Source organism: Phycodurus eques, chromosome 3 (assembly GCF_024500275.1).
Source record: "Phycodurus eques isolate BA_2022a chromosome 3, UOR_Pequ_1.1, whole genome shotgun sequence".
Lineage (NCBI taxonomy): Eukaryota > Metazoa > Chordata > Actinopteri > Syngnathiformes > Syngnathidae > Phycodurus > Phycodurus eques.
This window is the reverse complement of record NC_084527.1, coordinates 12,564,588-12,591,958: the sequence shown is the minus strand read 5'-3', so window position 1 is coordinate 12,591,958 and position 27,371 is coordinate 12,564,588. Positions and strand designations below refer to the sequence as shown.

The 27,371-nt window shown below is 39.5% G+C and overlaps 3 protein-coding genes across 3 annotated transcripts; 2 read left to right on the top strand and 1 right to left on the bottom strand.

Annotated features, from left to right (window-relative positions):
* The first annotated feature begins 69 nt into the window (after nucleotides 1–69).
* LOC133399553 (cell division cycle protein 20 homolog B-like) lies at nucleotides 70–6,894 on the top strand. The gene is made up of 9 exons (XM_061671118.1): nucleotides 70–87; nucleotides 1,137–1,341; nucleotides 2,792–2,851; nucleotides 2,994–3,207; nucleotides 3,289–3,387; nucleotides 4,744–4,963; nucleotides 5,607–5,732; nucleotides 5,808–5,931; nucleotides 6,773–6,894. The coding sequence occupies exons 1-9, from the start codon at nucleotides 70–72 to the stop codon at nucleotides 6,892–6,894; spliced, it is 1,188 nt and encodes a 395-aa protein (XP_061527102.1).
* A 2,485-nt stretch (nucleotides 6,895–9,379) lies between these two features.
* LOC133400611 (granzyme A-like) lies at nucleotides 9,380–12,107 on the top strand. The gene is made up of 5 exons (XM_061673445.1): nucleotides 9,380–9,419; nucleotides 9,485–9,626; nucleotides 11,065–11,203; nucleotides 11,540–11,815; nucleotides 11,895–12,107. Exons 1-5 carry the CDS (start codon nucleotides 9,380–9,382, stop codon nucleotides 12,051–12,053), a joined length of 756 nt encoding a protein of 251 aa, XP_061529429.1. The 3' UTR covers nucleotides 12,054–12,107.
* Nucleotides 12,108–17,844: 5,737 nt separating this feature from the next.
* On the bottom strand, nucleotides 17,845–26,428 carry areg (amphiregulin). The gene is made up of 6 exons (XM_061672114.1): nucleotides 26,313–26,428; nucleotides 25,040–25,189; nucleotides 23,569–23,794; nucleotides 21,621–21,791; nucleotides 19,479–19,610; nucleotides 17,845–18,178 (listed from the first exon to the last, which is right to left on the bottom strand). The coding sequence occupies exons 1-5, from the start codon at nucleotides 26,347–26,349 to the stop codon at nucleotides 19,517–19,519; spliced, it is 678 nt and encodes a 225-aa protein (XP_061528098.1). The 5' UTR covers nucleotides 26,350–26,428; the 3' UTR covers nucleotides 17,845–18,178; nucleotides 19,479–19,516.
* Nucleotides 26,429–27,371: the final 943 nt, after the last annotated feature.

The following is a 27,371-nucleotide window of genomic DNA, read 5'->3' as shown; positions in this document are numbered from 1 at the left end:
GGGCTAGAGCGGGATGGACAAAGCGTTTGTGCTCAAGGGCCAGACTTGATTTTTAAAACGAACTGGGCCATGCGATTCACAAACAAGGTTTGTGTTATAATGTGCTTGTAATATACCTGCATGTAAAATTACATATTTTTACGATCGAATAATTCATATGCTGAACCACTGATGGTGGAGTTTTAAATTCCCAAAACGCTCATTTGTGTCTATATGTGCTCTGAGAAGAGAGGCTGGGAGAAGCTCCATTTCACAAGGGGACAAGTGCAATAGTCAATGGCTGGATGAATGAATTAATCGATGCTTTGTTATTTAGGATTAATTTAATTAAAATTAATTGACCCATTATTGAATGAACTAAATTAGATACACATATAAAATGGATTATTTTATCAATATTTTTGTTTTATTATTTAAAATAAATTAATAGGAGAGTAATAATTATTTAATGAAATCGATGAATAAAGAAATAATTAATACAGTTTAATTTTAGGGGGAAACGGCTTCATTAATGCAACAAATATTGGAGGACTCGGATTTGAATTAAGGAACGGAGTGGGCTGTATGGCCCGTGAGCCATACTTTGCTCACCCCTAGGCTAGAGTTAGGATAAAGATGCATTTTCATAATTTAACCGCGTGTTTTAAAGTACATACTGAATTTGAAGTCATATCCATAAATTTAAAGGTGTCTTTTTGCACTTGCAGCTGTGATGTTTTTGAAACATTTTAATGTGTTTCACCAGTTTGGACCCACTATGCCTATTTCCATAAACCTTTATTGAGTCAAGGCACATATTATATATTATTATAAAGCAGAACAATTCAAATGGGGTTTCACTAGATAGCAGAAGGTACATAATTAACATGTGCATCCACTTTTTGTGACGTTTTTGTTTGGCGGTTCGCCGTGAGATTTATTTCTAATGCAAAATGATGTGCCTTCGATGAAGGCTGGGAAACTGCACAACCAAATATTGGTAATGAACGAAATACTGTTATTTAGTAGCATTTAGTTTCTGTATTGACAGCACCTGGGTTTGTGGGACACCAACATGAGATTGAATGGAATTGCATTTAAATATTAGTCCACTATCTTGCTTCTCTTCCACTGAGACTGTGTTCATTTTACTGCAGAGAGAACCCGACACGAACGTGACGTCATACAAACGCTTCAGGACGTGGCTCAGTCACAAGCACAGTCGCGAGAGTCCCGCTGTGAGTACGCCCTTGTCCACTGGGCGGCGCTGTGGGCCCAACTTTGAGTTGGACGATGTCGTTCAGCGGCTGGAGCTGGATTCGCCCTCTCGATGTCATGCTGCAGCACAGAGGGGACACCAAGGTAGTCTCAAAGAGCTTTTCTTCTGGTAAAAATGTATTTATTTTAGGGGTCCTGACTGAGGAAAAAAAAAAAAAAAAAAAAAAACTCGCCTAGTAGCCCCCCCAGAAAAATAAATAAAATTTAACCCCAACATGAGTCTCACCAGTCAACACCACATTGGGTGACCATAAGTCATCAGGCTGCATGAAAAAGTCCAAGAGAACCCATGCCCCCAATTTAAACAGGAAGTCTGGCAATTTAGTTTGAAGAAGCCATTTTGCAGGCAAATTCCAGTGCTCTTATACTTCGATGTACTCTGTAGGAAATTCTCCCAATTGAGCCCCAATGGTGACATTGGGTGGATATGTCTATCTCAACAGGACAAATGAACAAGTCTCAAGGACCCATGCCTGAGATTGATCAGGAAGTCCTCCATTTTGGGCTGAATTCCCTAGAGTCGGAGTTCACCTAGGATGGCTGCTTCAAACCAAATCAACCTCAATTGGAAGGAGGTATCCTAGACAGATTGGCTGTAGATTGTTAGCCGTTTGTTTGTTTGTTTGTTGAGTTTGTTTGTTATCCTTATGGCTCATTTTTCCTAAAATGTTCAAAAATAACTCAGGCAATTTATTCTGTTAGGCTAAAGGGATAGAAAGACAATTAAACTGCTCCACTGCAATCGTAGAGCAATGACACAACATTTCAAACATACGCAAGGCCAACTGTGGGCTGCCTCGAAGCTGTGAGCAACAGTTATCGAGGCCTACGTATAGCGTCGGTGCAGCAGATCACACCTTTGAGGTTCAACAGTCACGTGCAACATGTTTGCCGCAGCAATATATGGACAAGTTTAAAAGGCAAATACATGCATTCTTGTGAACAAAAGGAAGCTTGTGCAAGCATTGACAGGAACACTGTGCCATTCACCTTGTGTATGAGTTCTTCAAACCTGTTTGTTCTATTTAAAGCCATTATCACCCACACCACCCTCCATACCAGTTCACTTCATGGACTTCATGTACAAAGTGTAATATTTCCTGTAATATAATATGCTCTTCTTTTAAATTCTAGAGTCAACACTGATTCTGGGCAACTCCAGCAGACCACCAAAGGCACAATGCATCCCAAATTCTGGAAGATACTCAGTCATGTTCAATGTGCCAGAACAGGTGTGTTCGTAGAGCATCCAAAGGAAAAAAAAAACTACCTGTAGTGACCCAATGAGAAGGCATATTGGTTTTTATGCTTTATTTTCAGGAATGGATTTGGATTGAACATAAAGGTGGAGACGCACAATCGACAGGTACAGGCTGACAGCAGTTTTCCTTGGCATGAGACTAAGAACAATCACAGAACTGAACAAGATTTGAGTATTTTATTCTATCTGTATGTAATACAGTCTTTTTCAATGCAGACTCAAAAGAAATCCAAAGTGATCCAAGGCCGTTTTCTGTTCTGAGCACATCTGTAGCAAGTCCGCTTGGAAATTCAACACTCAAGTTGGCTGCACCATCACTCGTAAATGACTACTGTAAGAATCTATCTATTTAGCCCCTACATATACAAATACCTACTTACCAGGCTACCTACGCTCTTATCGACAGACCGACTGACTTACCTACCTACCTACCTACCTACCTACCTGTCTGAAGTTCCTGTCTGCACCCTTACAGACACACATCTTCTAGACTACAGCTGTAATGGCATCCTCGCATTAGCTCTGGACTCTTCTGTTTACATTTGGAATTCAGAAACCCGCTCTCTGCTGGGTCGGCTGGACCCGAGTCCAGAACCGGGTCGAAAGCGGCGCCAGACAGTCTCTTGCGTACGCTGGAGCGGAGACGGACACGTTCTCAGTATCGGAACCAGGCGTGGGGAGGTGCAGGTACCTACATTCTGGGGGCTGGTGGTGTGAGATGGACATGTAAAACCAAGTTGAATCAGCAGTGCGATGTTTGTGTTCACCTCTCAGTTGTGGGACGTTGAACGGAGGCAGAATGTGAAGACTCTGCCTTCACACTTGTCCGTGGTTCGAGCTCTTTCCTGGAAACAGCAACTTCTTAGCAGGTAGCAACATTTCTTCAAGATTATCGGAAGCCCACCAAGGGTTTACCACCAAGGCTTCTCGACCGTTTTGAACTTCACCACAGAGCCGCATCAAATTCTTGTTTAGCACCTTCATAAAGGAAGTGACATAAGTAGGACCTCACGAATGGTTTAGAATTAGTCTATAGAGCGTTTGATCAGTTTGGTGACTTCATTAACTGCTATAACGCTTAACAGACAATCAGGGATGCCAAATGGTGAACCCACATTGACTTTTTTCTACTTTTGAGTTACTAAGAGTTTATACCTTCATTATCCATCCATCCATTTTCAATAACGCCAGTCCTCATTATATTGGCAGGTGAGCCATCCCATCATACTTTGGGGCGAATGTCGGAGCACAACCCGGACTGGTCGCCAGTCAATTGCAGGGCACAAAAAAGGCAAACAACCATTCACACCTATGGACAATTTAAAGCAAAAATGGGCAAATTTGCCGTTTCCCTTTTTTAATCCGACGCACCGAGCTTTTACATGATCAAGGGTCCTGTAATATTTCACCGTTATTTCAAAAATTGGTTAATTCAAATCAATATATTTATTTTTTAATGTATTTTGTTTTCATTTATCTAATCAAATAATTAGTGCACACATTTATTTACACGCTAATAAAATAAACAATTTTACGTTTAAAGTTTTTCATTAATTGTATTTGATAATTTGTTAATTCACTTAGTGTAAATAATACAATTGCAATTTCACATACCCATTAAAGATTTATTTTATAGAATTGAATAAATTCATGCTAAATACGGGAAATAATAATAATTTTACTTTACATTTAAAAAATTTGTTTATTTAGTGGTTGATTACTGTACATAATCAAATAAATATTATTAGAAACATTTTACATATAGTTTTTATTTTATTAGATAATTTATTCGCATGAAATAACACAATGATTAATTGCAATTTAATTATTATAAATTTTGAAATATAATAATGAAAATTAATAACATTTGATTGTTTTTTAAAATTTAAACTCATCAACAAATGATGTTGCCCATTGCTCAGTTTTAAAAGTTAAATATGCTCCTTGAGCACAAAAGTATGCATACCGCTTATGTATGTAAAATTTTAAATTAACTTAGGATACATGTTTTTGGAACATGGAAATACCAAACAAGAAGGCTGGAGACAAGATTCCCATCCAGAACCTTAGAACTGTGAGGCAGACATGTTAAGGGGACTACAGTACGTTGCCTATCATTATTAACCCATTTATGAATTGGAATGGGAAAAGGTTTCTCACATTATAAGAGTGGTAGCAGGATATGTAGCTTTTTATTTATTTATTGATTTATTTATTTTCTACAGTGGCTCCACCCTGGGACACATTCATCACAATGACCCACGGGCTCCATCTCCTTTAGTGGGCACGGTGATCCAACAGGAGGGTTTGTGCAGCCTTCAGTGGTCCCCCGGTGGTGAGTGGCTGGCCAGCGGCTCCGCAGACGGCCTCCTCCACATCTGGGACCGTGATGTCACAGGATCACCTCGGCCAGTCGCCACCATGAAGCAGCCTAGCGCTGTCAAGGTGTCAATGAGTTATGATCTATAATGGGGTTCACAAGTCCTGATTTTTAATAACTTAATCAGTTTTTAATCTGTAAGTAAGTACTGTATGTGGCACTTGTCGTTGCCAGAACTCACAAAGTGCTTACATACTTAAAATCAACAAAGACAAACACACAATTCTGTACAACACTGAGGAATCGCTACTTCGATACAATGTAACGTAGTCATTGTTCAGCTTGCAGATCAGAATAGAGACAGGCAATGTCTAAACGGTTGGCAACAAAAACGACTACACCCTTAAATAAAAATGTGTAAATTGGGCTGTGTGTTAAGTTGTTTTGAGGGGACTCTTTCACGAGCTTTACATTACATTGTAGCAATTGTGTCATTTCGTCAGTGTTGTCCCATGAAAAGATATAAAGTATACACACAATGCAGTAAATACAAGGAAGGAAAACAATCTAGATCAAAATGTCTTAACATACCTCTTACACACCCCAAACCTCAGGATTATTGGCATTTTAATAGGAACACATTTATTTAATATGCGATTCAAGTTACAAGCTTGGTTCCAGAATGAATTCAACTTTTAAATCGAGGTACCACTGTATTTGTGTTGGATTGCATTAGTTAGATGCACTTACAAGCGTGTGTGTGTTCAGGCAATGGGGTGGTGTCCCTGGAAGAGCAATGTGATAGCCACAGGTGGAGGATGGAAGGACGGGCAGCTTCGAATTTGGGACATCGAGTCGGCGACTTGCGTCGGTTCCGCGGACACCAACTCACAGGTGCTGAACGTCACACAAGCGCCGACGCCGTGACTGTCCACCGGTGACTCTTGTATGTAACCACCCCGACTGCAGATCTGCTCTCTGGGCTGGGCGGAGGCCACCAGGCGCCTGGTCACAGGACACGGCCACCCCCATCATAATGCCATCTGCTGGGACTTGGAGTTCCCTTTGCTCAGGCCTGCTTTCCACCTCACAGGTACACAATCCATCCAAACAGACATTTCTGCAAGATTAAATACAAGCCTATTTTTCTTTCAAATTAAATCCAACTGAGCTTTACTGGGTTAAAAAAAAACAAAAAACCTGAAGCCGCTGGACCATTATGCCCAGTTTGAACATTTAATGCAGTGATCATTTTGCGTAGAACCAGAACACAGGTGTCAAACTCAAGGCCCCGGGGGCAAATCTGGCCCACCACATCATCTAATGTGGCCTGAAAAAGCAAATCAGGGTTCTTGCTAAAAAATAAACATTGCAAATTGTTTTCACCTTTAATGTTAATTGCAAGCATTTTTTTGTTACCAGTTCCCCTGTTAAAATAAAATGAATGATAGTTTAACAGTTTTCATTAGCTTCTGATTTCAAAATAGTTATCCATCAGTTTATTTTATATTTGTAATGTGAGGCTATTATACATTTAGAGTATATGGCTTCACAGTTGTAACAGCCCTAGGCGGGAAACCATAACTATGATGTGGCCCGCACCAAAAATGAGTTTGACACACTTGAAACTAGAGGAAGTGGTACGTGGGTACCACTAGTGGCTCATGGTAGGGAAAAATAATTCCAAAAATCTCCTGCTGATCACTTCGACCCATTCACAACATTACCAAGGTTGTATCCAATGGCGACACATGATATAAGGTCACCATTTTTTTAGATTGGAGTCTAGACCTCCGCCATGTAGAAATTCTGCAAAGTATTTGAATTATGACATATTTGAAATGTTTTCCAGTAGGAGCTATCAAAGTTTCCCTTGAAGATCAACCTGAGTTGGTATTTTGTATGCAGAAAATTCCATTTGTCGTTCTTTGCAGGTCATTCACGTCGTATCCTGCACGTGGCCTTAAACAACGATGCTGGCCAGCTCTTCACTGCAGGAGCGGATCAGTGCCTTCACATGTGGGACATGTCATTTCCTCAGTCTCTACTTTCTTAAAAAGGCATGCTTAAACCATTGCAGTGATCGTGTCACTCTTTCTAATCATAGCTTGCAAATGCACACTTCCCGTCCCAGCTGTACAAAGCACCTTTGATTTGAACTATTTGTAATGATTGAATGAATGAATAAATACATGAATAAATAGATTACAGATATAGATTATAGATTTAAAAAACTGTTTTGTGTAGATACCTTGTAAAAAAAAATGTCCACTGTGAATAACTCAAATTTATCAGACCACCTATCATAAAGATATCATTCCAACCACACATTCAGCCAATTAAATGTTATTCTGTTCAAGAATGGAGGTAAACAATTATAATTTGACAAAATGTTTTATTATTATTTTTGTAAAACAGTAAATTTATAGATTCAAGTATATCAAGAATAATTTGATTTTTGAAATAAAAACATTGTTTTTGCTTAAATAGCTTCTACTGCATATACTGACCTATGACAGAAACATGACTTTTGGAATCTTCATCTTCAATTGACAATATCTTTGTGTCATGTTACCTATCCATCCATCCATTTTCCTCCACTTATCTGAGGTCGGGACACAGCGGCTGCAGCCTCAGCAGGGAAGCCCAGGCTTCCCTCTCCCCGGCCACTTCATCCAGCTCTTTTGAGGGGATCCCGAGGCGTTCCCGGGCCAGCCGAGAGTCATAGTCTCTCCAGTGTGTCCTGGGTTTTCCCCAGGGTCTGCTCCCGGTGGGTCGTGCCCGGAACACCTCACCAGGGAGGCGTCCGGGAGGCATCCTAATTAGATGCCAGAGACACCTCATTCTGGCTCCTCTCAATGCGGAGGAGCAGCGGCTCTACTCCGAGCCCCTCCCGGATGACCGAGCTTCTCACCCTATCTCTAAGGCGGAGCCCGGTCACCCTGCGAAGGAAACTCATTTCGGCCGCTTGTATCCGGGATCTTGTTCTTTCGGTCACGATCCACAGCTTGTGACCATAGGTGAGGGTAGGAACGTAGATCGATCGGTAAATCGAGAGCTTCACCTTTTGTCTTAGCTCCTTCTTCACCAGAACGGACCGATACAAAGGCCGCATCACTGCAGACGCTGCACCGATCCGCCTTGTCGATCTCTCAGTTCCATTCTTCCCTCACTCATGAACAAGACCCCAAGATATTTGAACTCCTCCACATGGAGCAGGATCTCATCCCCGACCCGGAGAGGGCACTCCACCCTTTTCCGACCGAGGACCATGGTCTCAGATTTGGAGGTGTTGATTCTCATCCCAACCGCTTTACACTCCGCTGCGAACCGCTCCAATGAGTGTTGGAGATCACGGCTTGATGAAGCCAACAGAACCACGTCATCTGCAAAAAGCACAGATGCAATTCTGAGGCAATACTGAGGACATCTTTGCTTCATGTTACCCGATTAACAGCTAACCGCTGAACTTTAGCTTAAAAGGTCTGCTCTTCATCAAATTTAATGACCTTGACAGGAAGTTATGTCTCACTTGTGGGAAAGAAAACCACCATGAAAACATTTAGAAGAAAAACAGTGTGGTGAAGACTTCCTTTGAAAAGTACGGCAGCATTAATACAAACATTAAAAATACATAAAGGGTACTTGTCCTTTTTTTCATTTTTGTAAAACATAATTTCTTCTACATTGGCTTGATATAGTTATTTGTTATTGTGTGCAGAGCACGGGTCATAGTTTTCATTGTGACATTTTTTAAATTTCAGACAATTCGGACAATTATCATTAAACTGTCCCACCTCTAGGTACGTTACTTAGCTGTACAAAAACATTCACGATCACATCATTTGTTATTTTTTTTTAATCGTGCCAAACTAGTCTATGAAACCTAATGTTTGACCAGCTAGCTAAACTGTTAAATTAGCTTACCTGTCTGTGAGTTTTATTGTGATGGACGAAGTTCGACGTCGTTGTTTTTGTGTCTTCAATGCGCGAGTTACAAACCGTGCAGGTTGCCATCCTCTTTTTGCAGACTCCATCGACAACATAAGTCCTTTGCTGCCTTCAATCAATGGATCCTTTATTTGAGGCACCTGTGGCCAGAGTAAGGAAGACATGCAGAACAATTTTTTGACTGCAAAGAGTAGATCAACTAAATGTGGTTTTCACAGTCATTTTTTTCAAAAAAATATTAGGATCTGCAAGAGTGGTTATTTTTTTTTTTTTTGCCATCAATAAATCCCATCCACAAGCTGACACTGGCTCTGCGAACGTCCTTTGTCCTGGATTGCGTTGGGTGAAACCACTCAGCGGCTTTTTGGAAACGACGAAGCGAGCACATTTTACATTAGTTTCGCTTTCTCTTGGAATCATTGTGACTTATGAGTTGTTAATATATCTTTTGTTGAACACACGAGGCGTTCAAGACTGTCACAGACCAAGGCGAGGGATGTAGCTGTTTTGCTGACTCCTTTTTTTTTGAACCCCTCCTGCCCCCCACAGTATAAAAGGTGTGAACCAAGGTGGGCTTACAAGAAGACAAAATGTTCTTGAGTGCCGTGGCCCTTCTCGTGCTCACGCCAAGTGAGTAAAACACTTTGTCATTAATTGATGATAACTGAATTTTGATATGATGTTTGATCTTCTAGGTGATGCCGCAAAGATTATCGGTGGGAAAGAAGTGACGCCCCATTCGTTGCCTTACATGGCTCTGCTGGAGAGCAACACACCGGCTTGTGGGGGTGTTTTAGTCCATCCACAATGGGTTCTCACTGCAGCCCACTGTAATAAGTAAGCCATGCATATACACCTATTGCAGTTATGTGAAGAATAACATAGCATACATTTAAAAATGTCTTATGAATTACAATTATTGTTAGTTTTTTTATATTTTAGGTAAACACTTTTTTTCCTTTTGCAGGAAATATTATTTCTTATTTTTAAATGTATTCATGATTTTTTAAAATCATTTTTATTCTATATATATATGTACATATATATATATAGTGTTATCCATATTTTATCTACTTTACAATAATACACTTTATTTCAAGCACCGTTCAGAGAATCCAAGGACACTGAACAAAATACACAATATAGATACAAATTAATGATCTTTATTTGACAGGGTCATGGCCCATAACAAAATTGTATCTATATATATATATATATATATATATATATATATATATATATATATATACATACACACACATGGCAGTAGCATTGCAGTCAAGATGGGGAGTAAGCAGTCTTGAGCATGAGTATTGAAAAGAGGAAAAGAGCCAGTGTTACGGATGGCAGGTGGCTTCGAGTTCCAGAGTTGGGGAGCAGAACAGCTGAAAGCTGACTATGGAAGCCAGTTTCCGCCAATTAAAACACAAGCAAACAAACAAAAAAGAAAGTGAAACAAAAAATGTTTATTTTTTTGTTTTTTTTGCTGGTGTAAACGGAACAATTCACATTACGGGCTTCCATGTTTCCATCCATCAAAACAAAACCAAAGGTGCCTATCCAAAAAATAATATAAAATGTTAAGTCAGAATAATGACAAATAAAATACTATCTCATAATTATCAGACACTAAGTCATGATGAGAAGCTATTGTGCTTATACACGTATGTGAATTGTCCCATTTCTGCCGATTAAAAAAATAAATAAATAAAACATTCCCAATTATTTTTACTGTTGGCGGTGGGCTTTCACAAATACATTTTGGGCTTTTGAAATTGAATTTGCTTTCACTAGAATTAGTATGAAGTGGAAAATAACTTTATGACCCCTTAAATCAGTCAATGCTGCCCACTGTGCAGCTGTGCCTATTGCAGTGATTTCCATGCGATATCAAGTGTGTCATGGGAAATTCTCCAAATTCACTTGATTGGTCTCTTATATAGTCTTCTCCAGTACATACCACAAATAATGTATCTTTGTTCATCTAGCTATGCCAATGACAGGGAGACCAATTAAATGTTTTTCCACTAGATACCAGAAGGTACAATTAACCTGTGGAGCCACCTGCCATTCATACGAAATAATAGTTTTATGTTCAACTACACAGGCCCAGATTTCACACTGAGAAAGTAAATTTGTGAGAAAAATGAGACAAGACATATTCTTTTTGTGACTTTTTTGTTTGGTGCCTTAAAAAAAACTTCATTGTACGAACACTTGTGTGTTCATGTGACTTGACGTTCACATTGACACAATTTGCTTCCTGTGCATACAGTACAAAAAGGGTGCTGCTTGGTGTTCACACCATTAATAAAAGGGAGTGCGCTTCTTGGCAGAAACGAAACGTAAAAAAAAAGGTTCCTCATCCCCGCTTTGAGCCTACGACAAAGGCCAATGATCTGATGTTGCTCAAGGTGAGGTGCATCTCCACACAGGTTGGTCTTTGCACCATTACAAATGCAAAATGTTTTATCAGCAAACTTCCTTTCTAAAGAAACTCTAACTTCTCTTGAATATAAATATTTCTAATTCATTATGGTGAAACTATGTAGTCACTCACATTGTCCTATGAACATTGCTGTTGTGCCATAGAAACTAACAAAATAAGAGGATTTATGCTGTTCATGAAAATAGAGCCCTCAGCCTCAATCTTGCCCTTCACTGGGTTTCGCCTTTCAAATTTAGATCCACATCAATTTAAAAAGGGAAAGAAAGTGTTTTAAACTTATTTTCAATGACCAACATTACAGCTGGACAAGCCCGTGAAGGAGACCGAGACGGTGAAGCTTTTGAAGCTGCCTAAGGTGGGCAAAGACCCGGCGGGCGGAAGCCGCTGTATGGTGGCCGGATGGGGCAAAACGAGCAACTCCGACAAGAGCATGTCCAATGTCCTCATGTCTGTCAACGTGAATGTGATGGACAGAAAGCTGTGCAACTCTGCCAAACATTACAACCGAAATCCAGTCATCACTGAGGGAATGATATGTGCCGGTTCTGATGGTAAAAAGGTGGCAGACACCTGCGAGGTGAGTGCTCCTGTTGTATTTGTGTGCTGGAGTTAATTACAGGTCCACATGAAGTAAGGTCACGCCGTGTTGTCTTCAGGGCGACTCGGGCGGTCCGCTGGTCTGCAGCAGAAATCTCGTGGGAATTACTTCGTTTGGACCGAAGGTGTGTGGTGTTAAAAATCCCGGAGTGTACTCGTTTCTCTCAACGGAGCAACTCAAGTGGATCACAAAAACCATCAAAGGACGTGCGATATAATTGTCTCTTCAGTCTGCATTTGTGACAATTTTAATAAAGTTGGGAAAAAAAGTATGTGCTGCTTGCATGGTGTGGTGTGAATGTCAGATTGAAAGGTTTTTAAACCTTTGTCCATCCATCTATTTTCTATAGCGCTTAGCTTCATAAGGCTTGAGGGTGAGCAAGCTTACCCATATGTGGAAGTGGTACCTTAGTGGTCTCCCAGGAAATATCAGGGATGCTTATTGATTGTTCCTTGTTGTTCCCACTTTCCCCTATTGATGTCATAGATATGAACAATAGCTGACACTTTGTGTGTTAGCCTACTACTTTGAGCTATGTGACACTAAGACAGTAGAGGCAAAGTGTCTGCATGTTTGTGGATGGCACAAAAACCAAAATAAGAAAACCTGCACATTGTGCTACATACAGTTGCACACAAAAGCGTACATTAACAACAAGGGAAATGGGAATAACCTTTCATAGGTAAAATTATTTTGGGATGCTTATTTTGAATCTATATGAACAGCTTTGACATGGGAACCTTGTGAAGATCGGTTGAGAAAAGAGCAAGTTATCATTTATTCTCAATACACATGCATTGCCTTTGATGGGAACGTTACCCTCACCAACGTGGCTGCTGAACTGCTACAGTGCAGTGGTGTATCTAGCCTTCTATTGATGTCTGTGTATTGCTGTTAGCACTTTTAAATCACTGCGCCAACCCCTCTCTTATTGGATGGGCCTTCTGATGCCACAGCAATGCCGTTTCAATTTGAGTGTAATCTTTGACATACAACGGCTGAAATAAGTATTTAACACGTCACCGTTTTTCTCACTAAATACACTTCCAAATGTGCTCTTGACCTGCATATTTCACCAGATGTTGGGAACAACAGAAGTAATCCTTACATACAAAGAAAGTAGAACAAATAAGATCAAAAATTAAGTTGTTAAAAATGTGAAATGACAGCGGGAAAAAATATTGAACACATGAAGAAAGGGAGGTGAAAAAGGCATCGAAAGCCAAGACAACAGCTAAAATTTATCAATGCAGCAATCCAGACCCTTGTCGGTGCAAAAGAATATCACCTGGTTCAGTCGTAAATGATGGCCTACAAAAAGGTCTTATTGCCAAGGTGTGAGTCAAGACACATCTCACGATGGGTAAGAGCAAAGAGCTGTCGCAAAACCATCGCAAACTAATTGTTGCAAAACATAACGATGGCATTGGCGCATATCTAAGCTTCTGAACGTTCCAGTGAGCACGGTTGGGGCCATAATACGTAAGTGGAAAGCCAATCATACCACCATAAATTTGCCTTAATCAGGTGCTCCTCACAGGATTTCTGACAGAGGAGTCCAAACAACAATCAGAAGAGTTGTCCAAGAGCGAAGGGCCAGGCCACCTGTGGAGAGCTTCAAAAAGACCTGGAATTAGTAGGTACTTTTGTCATATGGAAAACAGTGAGTAATGTACTCCGCCGCAATGGCCTATATGAAACCTCACCATGTAAGACCCCATTGCTGAAAAGAAAGCATGTCAAAGCTTGTTTAACGTTTCCTGAACAATATTTGAACAAGCCAGTTAAATACTGGGAAAATATAGTCTGGTCGGATGTGAGCAAAATTCAACTCTTTGGATGCCATAATGCAAACCACATTTGGAAGAGAAATGGCACTGCACATCACCCTAAAAACACCATACCAACAGTGGAGTTTGGAGGTGGGAACATGATGGTGTGGGGCTGATTTTCAGCAAATGGTACTGGTAAACTTCACATTATTGAAGGAAGGACGAATGGGCAAATGTACCGAGACATTCTTGACAAAAATCTGCTGCCATCTATGAGGATAATGGAAATTAAACGAGGGTAGACATTTCAGCAGGATAATGATCCAAAACATACTGCCAAGGAAACTCTCAATTGGTTTCAAAGAAAAAAAAATAAAGCTGCTAGAATGGCCCAGCCAGTTGCCTTACTTGAAGCCAATCGAAAATCTATGGAAAGAACTAAAACTCAAGTTCCATAAAAGAAGCCCACGGAACCTTCAGGATTTGAAGACTGCTTATGTGGGGAATGGGCCAATATCACACCAGCGCAATGCATGCGACTAGTTACCCCATACAGGAGGCATCTTGAAGCTGTGATTGCAAAAAAAAAGGCTTTTGTATAAAGTATTAAATAAATACCAGTTGGCGTGTTCAATACTTTTTCCCTGTGTCATTTCACATTATTACACACAACATAATTTCTGATCTTATTTGTTCTACTTTCTTTGTACAGTATGTATGGATTACTTGGGTTGTTCCCAACATCTGGTGAAATGTTCAGGTCAATAGCACCTTTGGAAGTATATTTAGTAAGAAAAATGGTGACGTGTTAAATATTTATTTCAGCCGCTGTATTGTTAAACAATGATGGTGAAAAACAAACAAAAATCTAATCTAGGTGTAGCGCTGCAACGGCAAACACCCTCCTTGACGCGACACGGCTTTCCGTCGTTGCACCCTCGCTGCTCATGCACAATGAATGGGTTTGTTGACGGCACGCTGCGCCCTGCTAAATTCAGCGTGAAAGGCCTTTACGGACGGACAGACGGACGCACACATGCACGCACTGTGTGTATTTTGTCCTCCGTTGAACCGCTGCTTCTGACTCACCGAACTCCTAGGGTTTGTTCGTACCCAGGTTAAGAACCACTGGACTAGAGTGACACTAGTTTCATACCAACTCGATACGGGAGTTTCATACCAACTCGATTTCACAGAATTTTAATGTCTGTATGATATTTTACGAACTTTGCATCAATGCTCCCAGTATAAAACATGACAATGTCACGAATACTTGTTTGCCAGACGTCTGATGCAAAATCTGTTTGTCAACAGAATCAGATAAGTTGTTTCACCTCACAAGGCAAATGTCACATCGCTAATATTAAGTGCTCTTAGCCACCATATAAAATTTAAACACTTATTGCATAGATTAACCAGGGTGTGCGTGACAATGCGGGAGCTGGGAATGAATGAATTTTTCTCGTAATTCTTTTGCTAAAATTACATTTTGATCCGAAACCAATATACGCTACACCTGATTCGACCAAATCAGCTGTCCCAAGCCCTCCTCTCTGTCAAAATTGCGTGACAGTCAAGCTCGAGTTCATGTGAACTCGGAGATTCTGACGTTCTCATGATCTGTCACCATGCCACGCGAGAAAAAAAAAAAAAAAAAAAAAGGATCGTGGTGCGCTGAGACGAAACCACAGGAAATGTGATTCAAAATTATATATATATATATATATATATATATATATATGTGTGTGTGTATATATATATATATATATATATGTGTATATATATATATGTATATATATATATATATATATATACATATATATATATATATATATACATATACATATACCCACAGAATTAACATTGTCAATATCAAGAATGTGTTTCTGACTAGTCATAATTACATGTTTTTATTAAAGATGTGTTCATGTAATTGTGACTCATCGAAACGACAGATGAAGATATGTATCGTTCAAAACTGAATTTAACAGATGCCTGCGACCTCATTTCCCCCCCCCTTGACAAATTTGACATTCATGTGGATGAGGTTTGTCAATACAGATATCTACAATTCAGTTACAGACATCCGCTAGAGAATTACAGGTATCTGCAACTCAATTGTAGATACAATATCTGTAACTCCAGTTTGAGGTGTCCACAATGCCATTTTGACACTGACAATTCTATTTACAGATATCTACAACGTCATTGCGTCGCGTTACAACTTGATTTTAGCTATCTGAAAACAGACGGGGATATCTTGAATTGAGGTGAATTTAAGATATCTTGAACTGGAATTATGACTAATCCGAATCAAATTGAGGATATCTCAAACTGGAGTTACAGATACTGTGCAATAAATTCTGTTGCCATGTTATGTTGCCGATATCCATAACATCCACATATCTGAGCTGTAATGACAAACCCTTACACATGGATGGCAAAAGTGCCAAAAGGATGTTGCAGATATCTGAAAGGCCAATTGTGGATAGGGGGAATGTAGTTGTTCTTTTTGAGTAGACAAAACTGAATTTGAAATACCTGCAACACGGTCTCGCAGATGTTAAAAGGACTTATGTGTCACCACCAGATAGCGCTCTCTGCCTATGTTGACTAAGTGGCAGTTATTTATTTATTTTTTAATAATGACAGTTCTCTCGGGCAGCACAGTCGACTCGTGGTGGGTACATCTGCCGCACAGTTGTGGGGTCTCTAGTTTGAATCTTAACTCAGGCCCTCCTGGGAGGAGTTTGCATGTTCCATAACCTCCAGCTTCTTCCCTCGTTCCAAAAACATGCATGTTAGTTTTATTGAAGACGCTAAATTGTCCTTGTCATTGTAGATACAACTACGCTCATGCTATACTGGCACATTGTTGCATTGGAAACAATGACAGTGAATCTTTCATTGTGTTTATATTGCCTCACTTTGTTGTTTTAAAGGAAACATATTATTTACATGAACATATTATTTCCCCCGCCCTCAATTTAAAACAGTTGGCAGGTGTCTTGACAAAAGGTCACGTTGACATTCTTCCATGAAATTATCTACTTGTCACACTCTTACATCACGGTTTTGGGCCACACCCAAAAAGTTCTGTCGCGGGCAAATGCGGAGTATAGCTTTCATTACCATGACGAGGGGAACTCAATTTGGCAAATTTATCAACTTTGTGGGTACTAATTACCAAGTTTTCTGACCTCCTGTAGTGAAAGATAAAAAAAAAGCGATAAGCAATCTAGTGACTTTTGTGGCTTTTTTGAGACTTCGGGAGAGACCATCCAGGGCAGGAGCTGTTCACCTTTCTGTGTCCACACTTTAAATGAAGGGCGCTTGCTCAGTCACGACCGGCTAACAATTTGCGTAACTATTAAAAAGTCATTTCCATATGTCCCCTGTATTGCTGAGATGGCTACTCCTTAAAACTCATTCACTGCCAGCCCTCCCAGTTAACATGTATATTTCACTTCTAAAGCCGTCAATGGCAGTGAATGTGTTTTAATATTGTTATGAGATGGAAAAAAAGGAAACCTTCTTTGGAACACAAAAACTCACAGCAATCAAAATCAATTCTAAAACTGAATAATAATACCTGAAAGCTTCAAGAAAATAAATTGTGAGCGTGAGAGCTAAAATTAACGCGAAATATAAACTACAACCGACATTTGTCTTCAAAAAAGAAAGGTCAACGTACATCAATACGTCTTGTACTGTATGCTGTTAAGTGTAATACGAAAGCGGTAGAGCTCAAAGCTGTCTGTAAACTGGCTAACAGCATGTATTACAACACTGCACGTCTGATTTAACAAGAGAAAAATTTCATCTCGCTTCCATAAAAAGGTGAATGAATGAAAGATAAAAGTGGAACCCCACCCTGGAAATTCCAGGTGTCCTTTGTTTGAACTTGTAGTGAAACGACTTGGATTGACCAGCCACGGCTGCTGACTGTGTTTACCTGGTTGCCACGGAGACACGTACAAAAGCTTAAAGGCCCGCTCTTACCACACCCATAAGCTATTTTGTCAAAAGTGGATGAAAGTAACTTCAACAACTGCCTAGGCCATGGGGATCACGCGCATGTGCGCGCACACTCACGCTTACACACACACACACACACACACACACACACACACTGAACCCGCTTTCTGGCCCCCACAATGTTTCTCTAATAACTGTGCGTAGGACATGACAAAAGGCATGAACGCGAGCTGAGAAAACACAAAAACCAGACTCAAATACCACTGAGACATTTTATTGTTGTTTAAACGTCATTTGTTCCCCATAGTGAGATGACGACAGTTTCTCTGACCTATCACAAGAGCAGTCCAATAAATAAAAGCGACACTGTCTGTTGACTGAATGCTCAACATCCTCACATACAGACATCTGTGTAATAATAATAATAATAATAATAATAATAATAATAATAATTCAAAATACATACACTCATACAGATAAATAATCACACTAAATAAATTAAATGCAAAGAAATTTTGGACAGTTTACGTTGCATCTAATGAAGCATTTATTCAATCTTCTGCGTCTGGTCATCTGTAGGTGGTGACACTGGCTGTGGAGAAAGAGAAATCATTTAAAAAAATCATGAATGATGAAATGGTTAAATCCAGTACAGTACATTTATTAAGTACTGTTCAGTTGTATTTAACTTCTAAGTAGAGTACAGCAGTATTGGGAAGTAAGTAATTACATGTAACAATATTACATAATTTAATTACATATTTTCTGTAACTGAAACCCATCACATTACTGGGAGAAAATATGTTCTCTAATTGAATTACAGTTGCTTTTGGGAAATTTCTACAATTACAATTTTAGTTACATTTGAAAAGTACAGAAGCTGCATATGCGCTGATGCTTTTTTTTCACATCACTTCCTCCTTCGAAAGCCGACGCTTGTGATTGGCTCTCTAGTGATGTGACATTCTGCCATAGTCACAAACACGACATAATTTTCCAAATATGACCTTGAAGCACCACCTCGTGGTGCAATCTATGAGTTTGTCTGCGATTTTGAAGAGGTTAGACTCAGAGTTACACTTTTGAACACATAAAAGAACGATGACTTCAGTTTCATCTTTATAGTTTTTGACTTTTTTATAGAATGTTCACTTAACTGGGTTGTCATATGAAGTGATATTGTCTAAATTGTGAACATTTGTCATTAGGTCAAGATGGTATTGTATGTGGTTTTCCCACATGCTGTACACATACAGTGCAATAAACGCATTTTTGTTGATGCAGTCATTCAAAATTAAGAAAAGTAACCAAAATGTCATCAAATATCATTTGTCATACTACTTTGACAATATAATTTAAATAGTTACACGATTAGTACATTTTCATCAGAGTAACTTGTAATTGTAGCCAACTACATTTCCGAAGTAATCTTCCCAACACTGCAGTACAGTTGCATTAAATCTTTTCTAATGGTTTGTTTTCAAATATTTATTTACAGCAGGTACATTTTTGTTTAACTTAAGTGCAATACATTTTAAATGAATCATCACTCAGGTCCAGCTTTCCATTTTCCTAGTGCAGTGATGTCAAAACTTTGCACAATGTTACAGTGGCTCACCATATTCAATATACTTTGAGGAATAAAGTTTGCACTTCCTTTTTAGGCTGATTTAAAGTTGGTCATGAGGTGGTACTACCACTGTAATTTATTGTTTGGCTCACATGAGAGCAACACCACCCTTGACAAGAAATATCATGCACCTCAAGGGCACATGCGGGCTTGTTTTTGGGTTGTTCATTAGATGGAATTTGGAGGAATAACGCAAGCAGACTTGTACGTGGTTGTCCTTTCCTGTGAATAACTGTGCTGTGAGTGAGTTGCAAACACTTACGTCAGAATTTACCTCCTCCCCGGCTGGTGGGCTCTCTCTCACACCACAACATTACAGGCGGGTTTCTGCAGCTTCTGCTGCTCCGACCAGCTCCCGAGGTGGGACGCCAGGAAGTTTTTTTGAGACTTGTAACTGCAGAACACACATGATGTGAGGAAACTCATTTATTGTACTGAGGAAACGTGAGACCTGATATCTATTTATTGGCTAATACAAACAAATCGCATTACACTCATCATTGAGAGTATCCTCAAAAGTCCTCCTTATGACACAGGGGGCACATTTATTTTCTACTCGTATAAAACTATAATTTTAAAATTCTAAAATCAAGACTTTTTGCTTGTAAAAATACATAAATTTTCAATATAATTACAACATTTTTCTAGTAATATAAAACTTCATTTTCGGATAGTATTATCACTTAATTGTCACTATATGACGACTTTATTCTTCTAAACCTTTTTCTCATAGTACTTTATTCTTTGGAAAATATCATTTCCCCAAAAATATTTTCATAAATTCATTTTCAAAATTGTCGACTTATTTCTTGTGGTTTTACTGCTTGTTTCTCTTAGTATAGCAGCTGAATTATGGAAAATTCTAACTTTTTAATCACAATAACATGATTTCATTTTCGTAAAATTCCAACTTTATTTTCATAACTTCACTACTTTTTTATTATAAAATAGTCTTTTTTTCCTGTTAAATTGTAAGAAACTGAATTTGTTCTTTGTCAAATTGTTGTTTTGGTTTGAGCGGGATCACAGAAAAACTACTAATTCAATTTCCAAATTATATTTGTCATTATTTTGTCATTTCCAAATTATTTGTCACAACTGCAGGATATGCTTATCTATTAAGATGTCAAATGTTCTTATTGTACTCTCTTTTTAATGATCTTCACCTTCTTTTGTGGGGTGGCGCCCAGCTCGTGATGTGTTCGTCGTCAGTGTAATAAATTCCGCTTCTAATCAATTTAGTGCCACCTTAGCCGGTGCACCTCTGAGTCATGAAATCTCAATTCTGTGGACTTTGGACATGCTTTAACATATTTGGTCACATATTGATGAAGATTCTATGTGCATGACATGCTCTCCCAGTAAGTGTGCCAGGAATAACGAGATTGGTTATTTGATGAATAAAAGTAAAAGTGTAAGAGGTACTTCCTGTGACGCCGCCTTGCACACCAAGGGTGCGCTAGGGGTGTGTTGTGTGCTTTCTGATGTGTTAGCGTGTTTAGATGCCAACTCACAGGATGTGAGTGCTCATTTCAGAGGTGTGGTTTGCATGTTTTCTTTTATCTTTTTTCTTTCTTTTTACACTGTAATCTACGCACAATCACTGCATGTTTTCCTGGTAGTTACCAACGTTGCTTCATCTTTTATAGGTCACTCAGTGAAACGTTTAGATTTCATCACAGACAAGACGATACATTTTCACTGTTAAATGTTTAAAAAAAAAAAAATATGATTCTGCATAATCATACAGAATGATAAAGTAACTACATTTTATTGTATTTTTGTTATTCAGATTTTTTTTGTGATACATTATTTGGCATGTAGAAATGGGCAGTGGGCAGAGTCCACTTTTGCCTATGTTACCAAATATGGTTCTTATCTCGTCAAGTTGTGATAGGGCTCTAACGGTATAAATTCTGTAAATATTGTTGGAGATAAAAAATAAAACACGTCTTCTACTCACTTGTAAGACAAACTGAAAAAGCTTGACGTTAATAATGACAATGTTTGAATTTAATAAATGAAAGATAACCATGTTAAATGCGATGATAATGTTTAAAAGAAAAAAAAGAAAAAAGGAAATGACTGCGATTATTTTTGGCGATGAAATTTAGATTTTTCAACTATAAGGAAATATGCTTTCATTTTCTCCCTTACAAATTTTCAGTAGGTCAATTCCTACTTAACTTCTATATTTTGATTGTTTCGTATGTCATATTCTAATTTCTTGAGATGGTGAATTGGACTTTTTGTTTGCTGTCAACTATAGTCATCAAGCATTATCAAGCACCGTCATCAAACGTTGTTAAAACTCTCAGTATGAGCTGGCCGTGGAGACGGGGGGTGGTGGGCGGATTAGTTTTAAAACCACAAACTCCAATGGGTGGCGCTCTGGCCTACTCACTGTGCGCAGGCCATGAGCATGACAGCGGTGCAGCTGATTAAGGACAGAACTGCGGCCGTGATGACCAAGCCCATCTGGACCCACTCGGCATCGCTGCTGTGCTGTGACTCGGTCCCGATGGCCCCCAAAGTTTGGATCCCGCAGCGCTCGCCGTCATAGCCCTTCATGCATCTGCAACGGTGCAGAAATGAAGAATCTCACTGAAGGAAGGATGATGACATTCACCAGAGGGGGCAAAAGTACACTCTGTACTCAAAGGAAGTATGGTGTCTTAATGGTACATATTTCACTCACAAGTTGATTTTCTGTATTATTTTTTTTTTTGCTTAAGAAAATGAAACTGGAAGACATTTCCAATAATATCAATCCATTTTGGAGCAATTGGTAAAAAACTAATAGCCTGTGGAACGCCCCTTTTTCAGCACCAAAATCGACACGCCCCCATCTCTTGGTGTGACATCAGTAGCAGAAGTGGAGACCAAATTCATTGAATAGCTGGTGTGGAAAAGGTGGAAGTATTTAGTCATATTTTAACGGAAACGACAATTTTTCAGGCAATTAAAAAAAAAAAAAAAAAAAAAAAAAAAAACGACAGCTTGTTTGCGTTTCCAAACACCGCTTTGTTCCAGTTGGTATTGTACCTTATATTGCTACCATATACCGTTGTACTTTTACATGAACAGAACAGCTAGCACCCTAAAATTATGTTCAATCGCTAATTTAACATGCTGAAAAACTGCTAATGAAGACGGCGGCATGTTGACAGCCAGCAGTGCCCATCAAAGTCCGCATTGACATATGCCACTGATCATACAAAAACTTTATAAACACTAACGCCTGTGTTGTGGTATCTTCCCAAAATTTTTTCTAAAGGTGAACAATGCAGTCAACCCAAGAAACAGCTCACAAAACTAGAGTGGCTTCGCCTACCGGAGAGAAATTCGCTGTGTGTGCCTTGTAACATACTTGGCCAATAAAGCGGATTCTGATTCTGAATATAGGTGGAAATGAATCTTTACAAGGTGGCATTTCAGCAATCGATTTCAACAAAACAAGCCTACACAAATTGATCGAACCTCACTATTTTCTCTCGTTATTGTCTAAAAAAAACTCTCCAGAATTTAAATATAGGCGACAATTACGCCACAGACTTGTACATTAATTCACTGCCAGCCTTCCCAGTTAAAATGGATATTTGACTGCTTAAGCCGTCAATGGCAGTGAATGTGTTTTAACTATTACGGGGAAATCAGACCTGCTTCTTGCAATTATGTCACAGTTCAAGTAGGGCCAAGATCTGTTAAAAAACATTAGAAAAAAAAGCCTAAAATAAATCGAGTTTTTTTTGGGATAAATTATTTCAGCAGACAATGTTTTTAAGTCCAGAAATATGGAATAAATGGCAACGTTCACAGCATTGAAGGCCTAAAAAGTACAAGCTAAAATTGAATTGTTACTGTCAAATATATACAATGCCCATTTTGATAACATGTTCCCATATCTAGTGGCAGAGTGTCTGATGTGCACTCATAAGTCAAATTTTTGCCTAAGCAAAAGCGACAGGAACTCGTTGATACCTAAAAATATTTACTCACTTGCTTATATTTATATTTAAAAATACCCAAAATACAAACTATTTGCTTTAAACTGAAAACCAGAAATTTTTTTTTTTTTTACTAATTTCACTGGGAAAGAAATGGTCTGCTTTTGCATTAAACCTTTTCAAGTACTGTATTTTGGATTTCGTTACTTCCCCCCAAGGCGGCACGACCGGTTAGCACATCTGCCTCACAGTTCTGAGGGCCGGGGTTCAAATCCCGGCCCCGCCTGTGTGGAGTTTTCATGTTCTCCCCGTGCCTGGGTGGGTTTTCTCCGGGCACTCCGGTTTCCCCCCACTGGCATTTGCACACACACGAAGATACACAGAAGAACTTGTCTGTGGACTCACATGCACACGGGCTCCTGCAGGCCTTCCATGCGCTGGCAGTAGCCGTGGATGCAGTAGCCCAGGTGGGTGGAGTTGCAGGGGTTCTGGGTGGTCTCCATGGCGGGGGTGCGGCCTTGAGTGGAGTGCGTGTGCTCGGGGTTGAACGCTGTGGTGCTCCTGCTCTTCTGCTTGTTCTTCTTCTTGCCTTTGCCTTTCGTCTTCTTCCTGTCATCTCTCAGGAGCCCACCTGGAAGAAGGGAAAGACAGTCATTAAACGCACTGAAGACATTATTATATGATATGCTGGATACTCGGTGGAAACACAGAAGAAGGCCGTCACAACTGAGGTGTAATAATATTTTAAAAACATTTTCACAGAGAATAAAGAGTATATGCCTGTGAGTATTGTTGTACGTTCTGTCTGCATGTATTGCTACAGCTTGTGATAAAATATGAGTCGCTCAAAAGTTATAATCAGCGCAACATTAATGCTAGTTTTATTAGCCTATCTATGGCGTTTTGCGTTGTGTGTTAGCATTAAGCTAGCAGACTTACGTAAGACCAATTTAATGTGGTTTGGTTAAATACGCAACATATATTTCTTGTTGTTTCACGTTTAGTCTTCCAGTAAAGTTCAACTGGGAGTGCTAATAAATTGCTTAAAGCCAACACTTGGCCTCTTTTTTTTGTTCACTGTCTGCTGTGAAGTACCACTGTAGCTAGCGCATTTTTATTATTATTTTTGCTCGCAACTCAAAGCAAAAAAATTGACTGAACAAAAAGAAAACTTGAGGTAACACTGCACCTGTATTTATTTCAACTAACTAGGATCACACACAATAGTTTGTTTCTTTTTTTTTTTTAATTGTTTATTTTTTATTTCATCAAACTTGGATGAAACACAATAGTTTTTTATTTCTTTCTTTGAAAAAAAGACTTAAATATGCACTCATTTATTCATACTTAAAAAAATATTTTCTTTATTTTATTAGAAGCTCACATACTGCATAGATTAATGGATTTATTTGGAAAATCTAGCAACTTAATAAGGTCATTATGAACAAATTGATCGCTATCCAATTAAAAGTGCAAACATTTTTTTGTTCGTTTTTTACTTTTTCTATCACACCATGTATTTGTATTTAATATTGGGATAGTATGCATAAACACTGTGTTAGATAAACCCATTTGTGAAACTAGTGCTGTTTTTTTTCTTTCCTACATTATTTATGTTTAATACAGAACAGCAATGCAACTGTGAAATTAATGCTTCTACAGTAGGTCATGTTTCAGAATGATGTTCTTAATTAATGGATTTAAATATAGTGTGTTTATGTCATGTGCCCTCAGCCCCTTGTTTTGTCATTTAAATAACCTGGTAGTCATGGTTTGCATAAACCATTTTTAATGGGACATGGCCCTACGAATTTTGCCGTAGGGCCATGCGAAAATGTGCTCTGTCACATTTTCACGTGAACGTAAAGAAACATACTTGCGAGTTCCTCAAAGTCCACGTCGTCGTCCACATTGCCCTGCACAACCTGGAGGCCTTCCCCTGAGGCCGAGCCCACCACGGTCACGCTGCCGAACTCGCCGGAGGACGACGCCTCGGATCCCTGAGCGCCCAGAATACTGAAAAGTACTGAAAACACACCCAGGGGACGTAAGTCACACACAGTACACAGGACATCGTTGACAATCAGAATCAGAATCATCTTTATTTTGCCAAGTATGTCCAAAAAACACACAAGGAATTTGTCTCCGGTAGTTGGAGCCCCTATAGTACGACAATAGACAGTCAATTGACAGAGAACACTTTTGAGACATAACGACATTGAGGAAAAACACTGAGCAATAAAAGGTTGCTCGTAATCTGGTAATGCCAGTACATTCTTTTTTTATTTTTATTTTTTTGACAATGGTGCAAAAAGATGCGGAGTCAATTACGTCCATTTGCTTCTTAATGAGCAAATTGTATCAATAATGTAGATTTGAATCCCTCCAGCCTTTTTTTGTTTTTCAAATCCAAACACAAACCTTTTTTTTTTAACTGTTCAAAATAACTGTTTTTAATTTAAAATAATGTAGATTCAATCTTTTCATTGAATTGGTGACATATGCATGAACCTTGACCTAAATGAATACATTTTTGAACTCAACTCTGTTCAAATGATCCAATTTCACCTCATTTGTCTAAAAATAATGGAATGTATCTTTGTTCATCGGTCTATGCCAGCAACGTATAGTGACATGTAGAACAATTATGCTCTTCCACTCGATAGCACGAGGTACAATTAATCTGTATATCTACGTATTTTTGTTTGATGATTTTTCTAATAAAGGTCGGGAAACTGGTTTATTACAAACCAGTAGTCCTACCCCCGTCCCCCCCCCCCCCCCGATACATTCATTTCAATAAAATTTAATAAAAGCATAAAAAAAAAAAAAACATCAAATAATAAACATTTAAATGTAGGTTCAGTCTGTTCTTGCACATTAGTAGTAGTAGAGCCAGTCTAGAACAGAGACAAATTCATTGTTAAAAAACACAATAGCAATAAGAAGGCCAGGTCTCATAGCACAGAATGGAAAACACGAGGTCCGCACGAGACAAATCGCCGTTCGATTCCGGTGCTGTTACGAGTATGGAACTCTTTCCTTGTGCAAGATGAGTCCCTGCTCGTATGGACATTCCTTATTTCCTATGATTTTTTTTTTGGAACCCTTTCGCCAACACGACCGGGGCAGTTCAAGCCGGGACTTACCGAAACAGAGGAGGCAGGTGAGGATGAAGGTGTTCATATCCCAGGAGGAAGAGTGTGTGCCGCGAAGTCAGCTCGTCTGACAAGTGTGAGTGTGTGGATGAGGGAAACCGTGCTGTGCTCTCTTAAACCTCTACTGGGGTTGGGCGCAACCTTTATAGACGTGCGCCTGGCTTTGCACACCAAGGAAGGGTGTGTGTGTGTGTGTGTGTGTGTGTGTGTGTGTGTGTGTCATGATTAACCAGCCCGGGGCAACACATTTTGCATCGCCAGTCCTATTTTACACATGAAAAGCCCACTGTGCGGGGAATAATGAATGTGAAGCAGTTCATATTCAATTCATTTATTCCATCTGGCCTCTCGTGTCCATTAAAACACTCACTGGCCACATTTTTGTGCTTCGCGCCTTGTTACGACTTCCGCTTTCCTAATATGGTCACGTAGCAACACTTGCGCATTTGTCTGAAAGACACGCAGTCATCCGTCAGATGGCACTTGGGTTGAAAAAAAAAAATCCACGTTCCTATGGAAAGTTTTCCAATTTTGAATCGCTAAATAATAATGTATGAACGTACCCTGGGGTAGGCTGGCGACCAGTTCAGGATTGCTGCCACACGACACGTTTGGGCCTGCCACGTCGAACCGGCATCTTCGTCCCACCATTGGAGCCAACCAGGTGGTGATCAGTGGACAGCTCAGCTCATCTCTTCACACAAGTGTCCAAGACATGCGGCCCCAAGTCCCATGACACGACCACAAAGTCGATCATCGAACGGTGACCTTGGTTGTCCTGGTGCCAAGAACACGTAGGGACACCCTTATGCTTGAACATGGTATTCGTTATGGACAATCCGTGATGAGCACAGAAGTTCCTCCCAATCACGCCCTTCCGGGTCTCGTTGTCATTGCCCACGTGAGCATTGAAGTCCCCCAGCAGAACGATGGAGTCCCCAGTGGGAGCGCTCTCCGGCACCCCCTCTAAGCACGCATGTCAAGCAGAGAAACGGGAAACAGTGAAAAGGGTTTAAAAAAAAAGATAAAAAGTCCAACTTGACAGCCAGC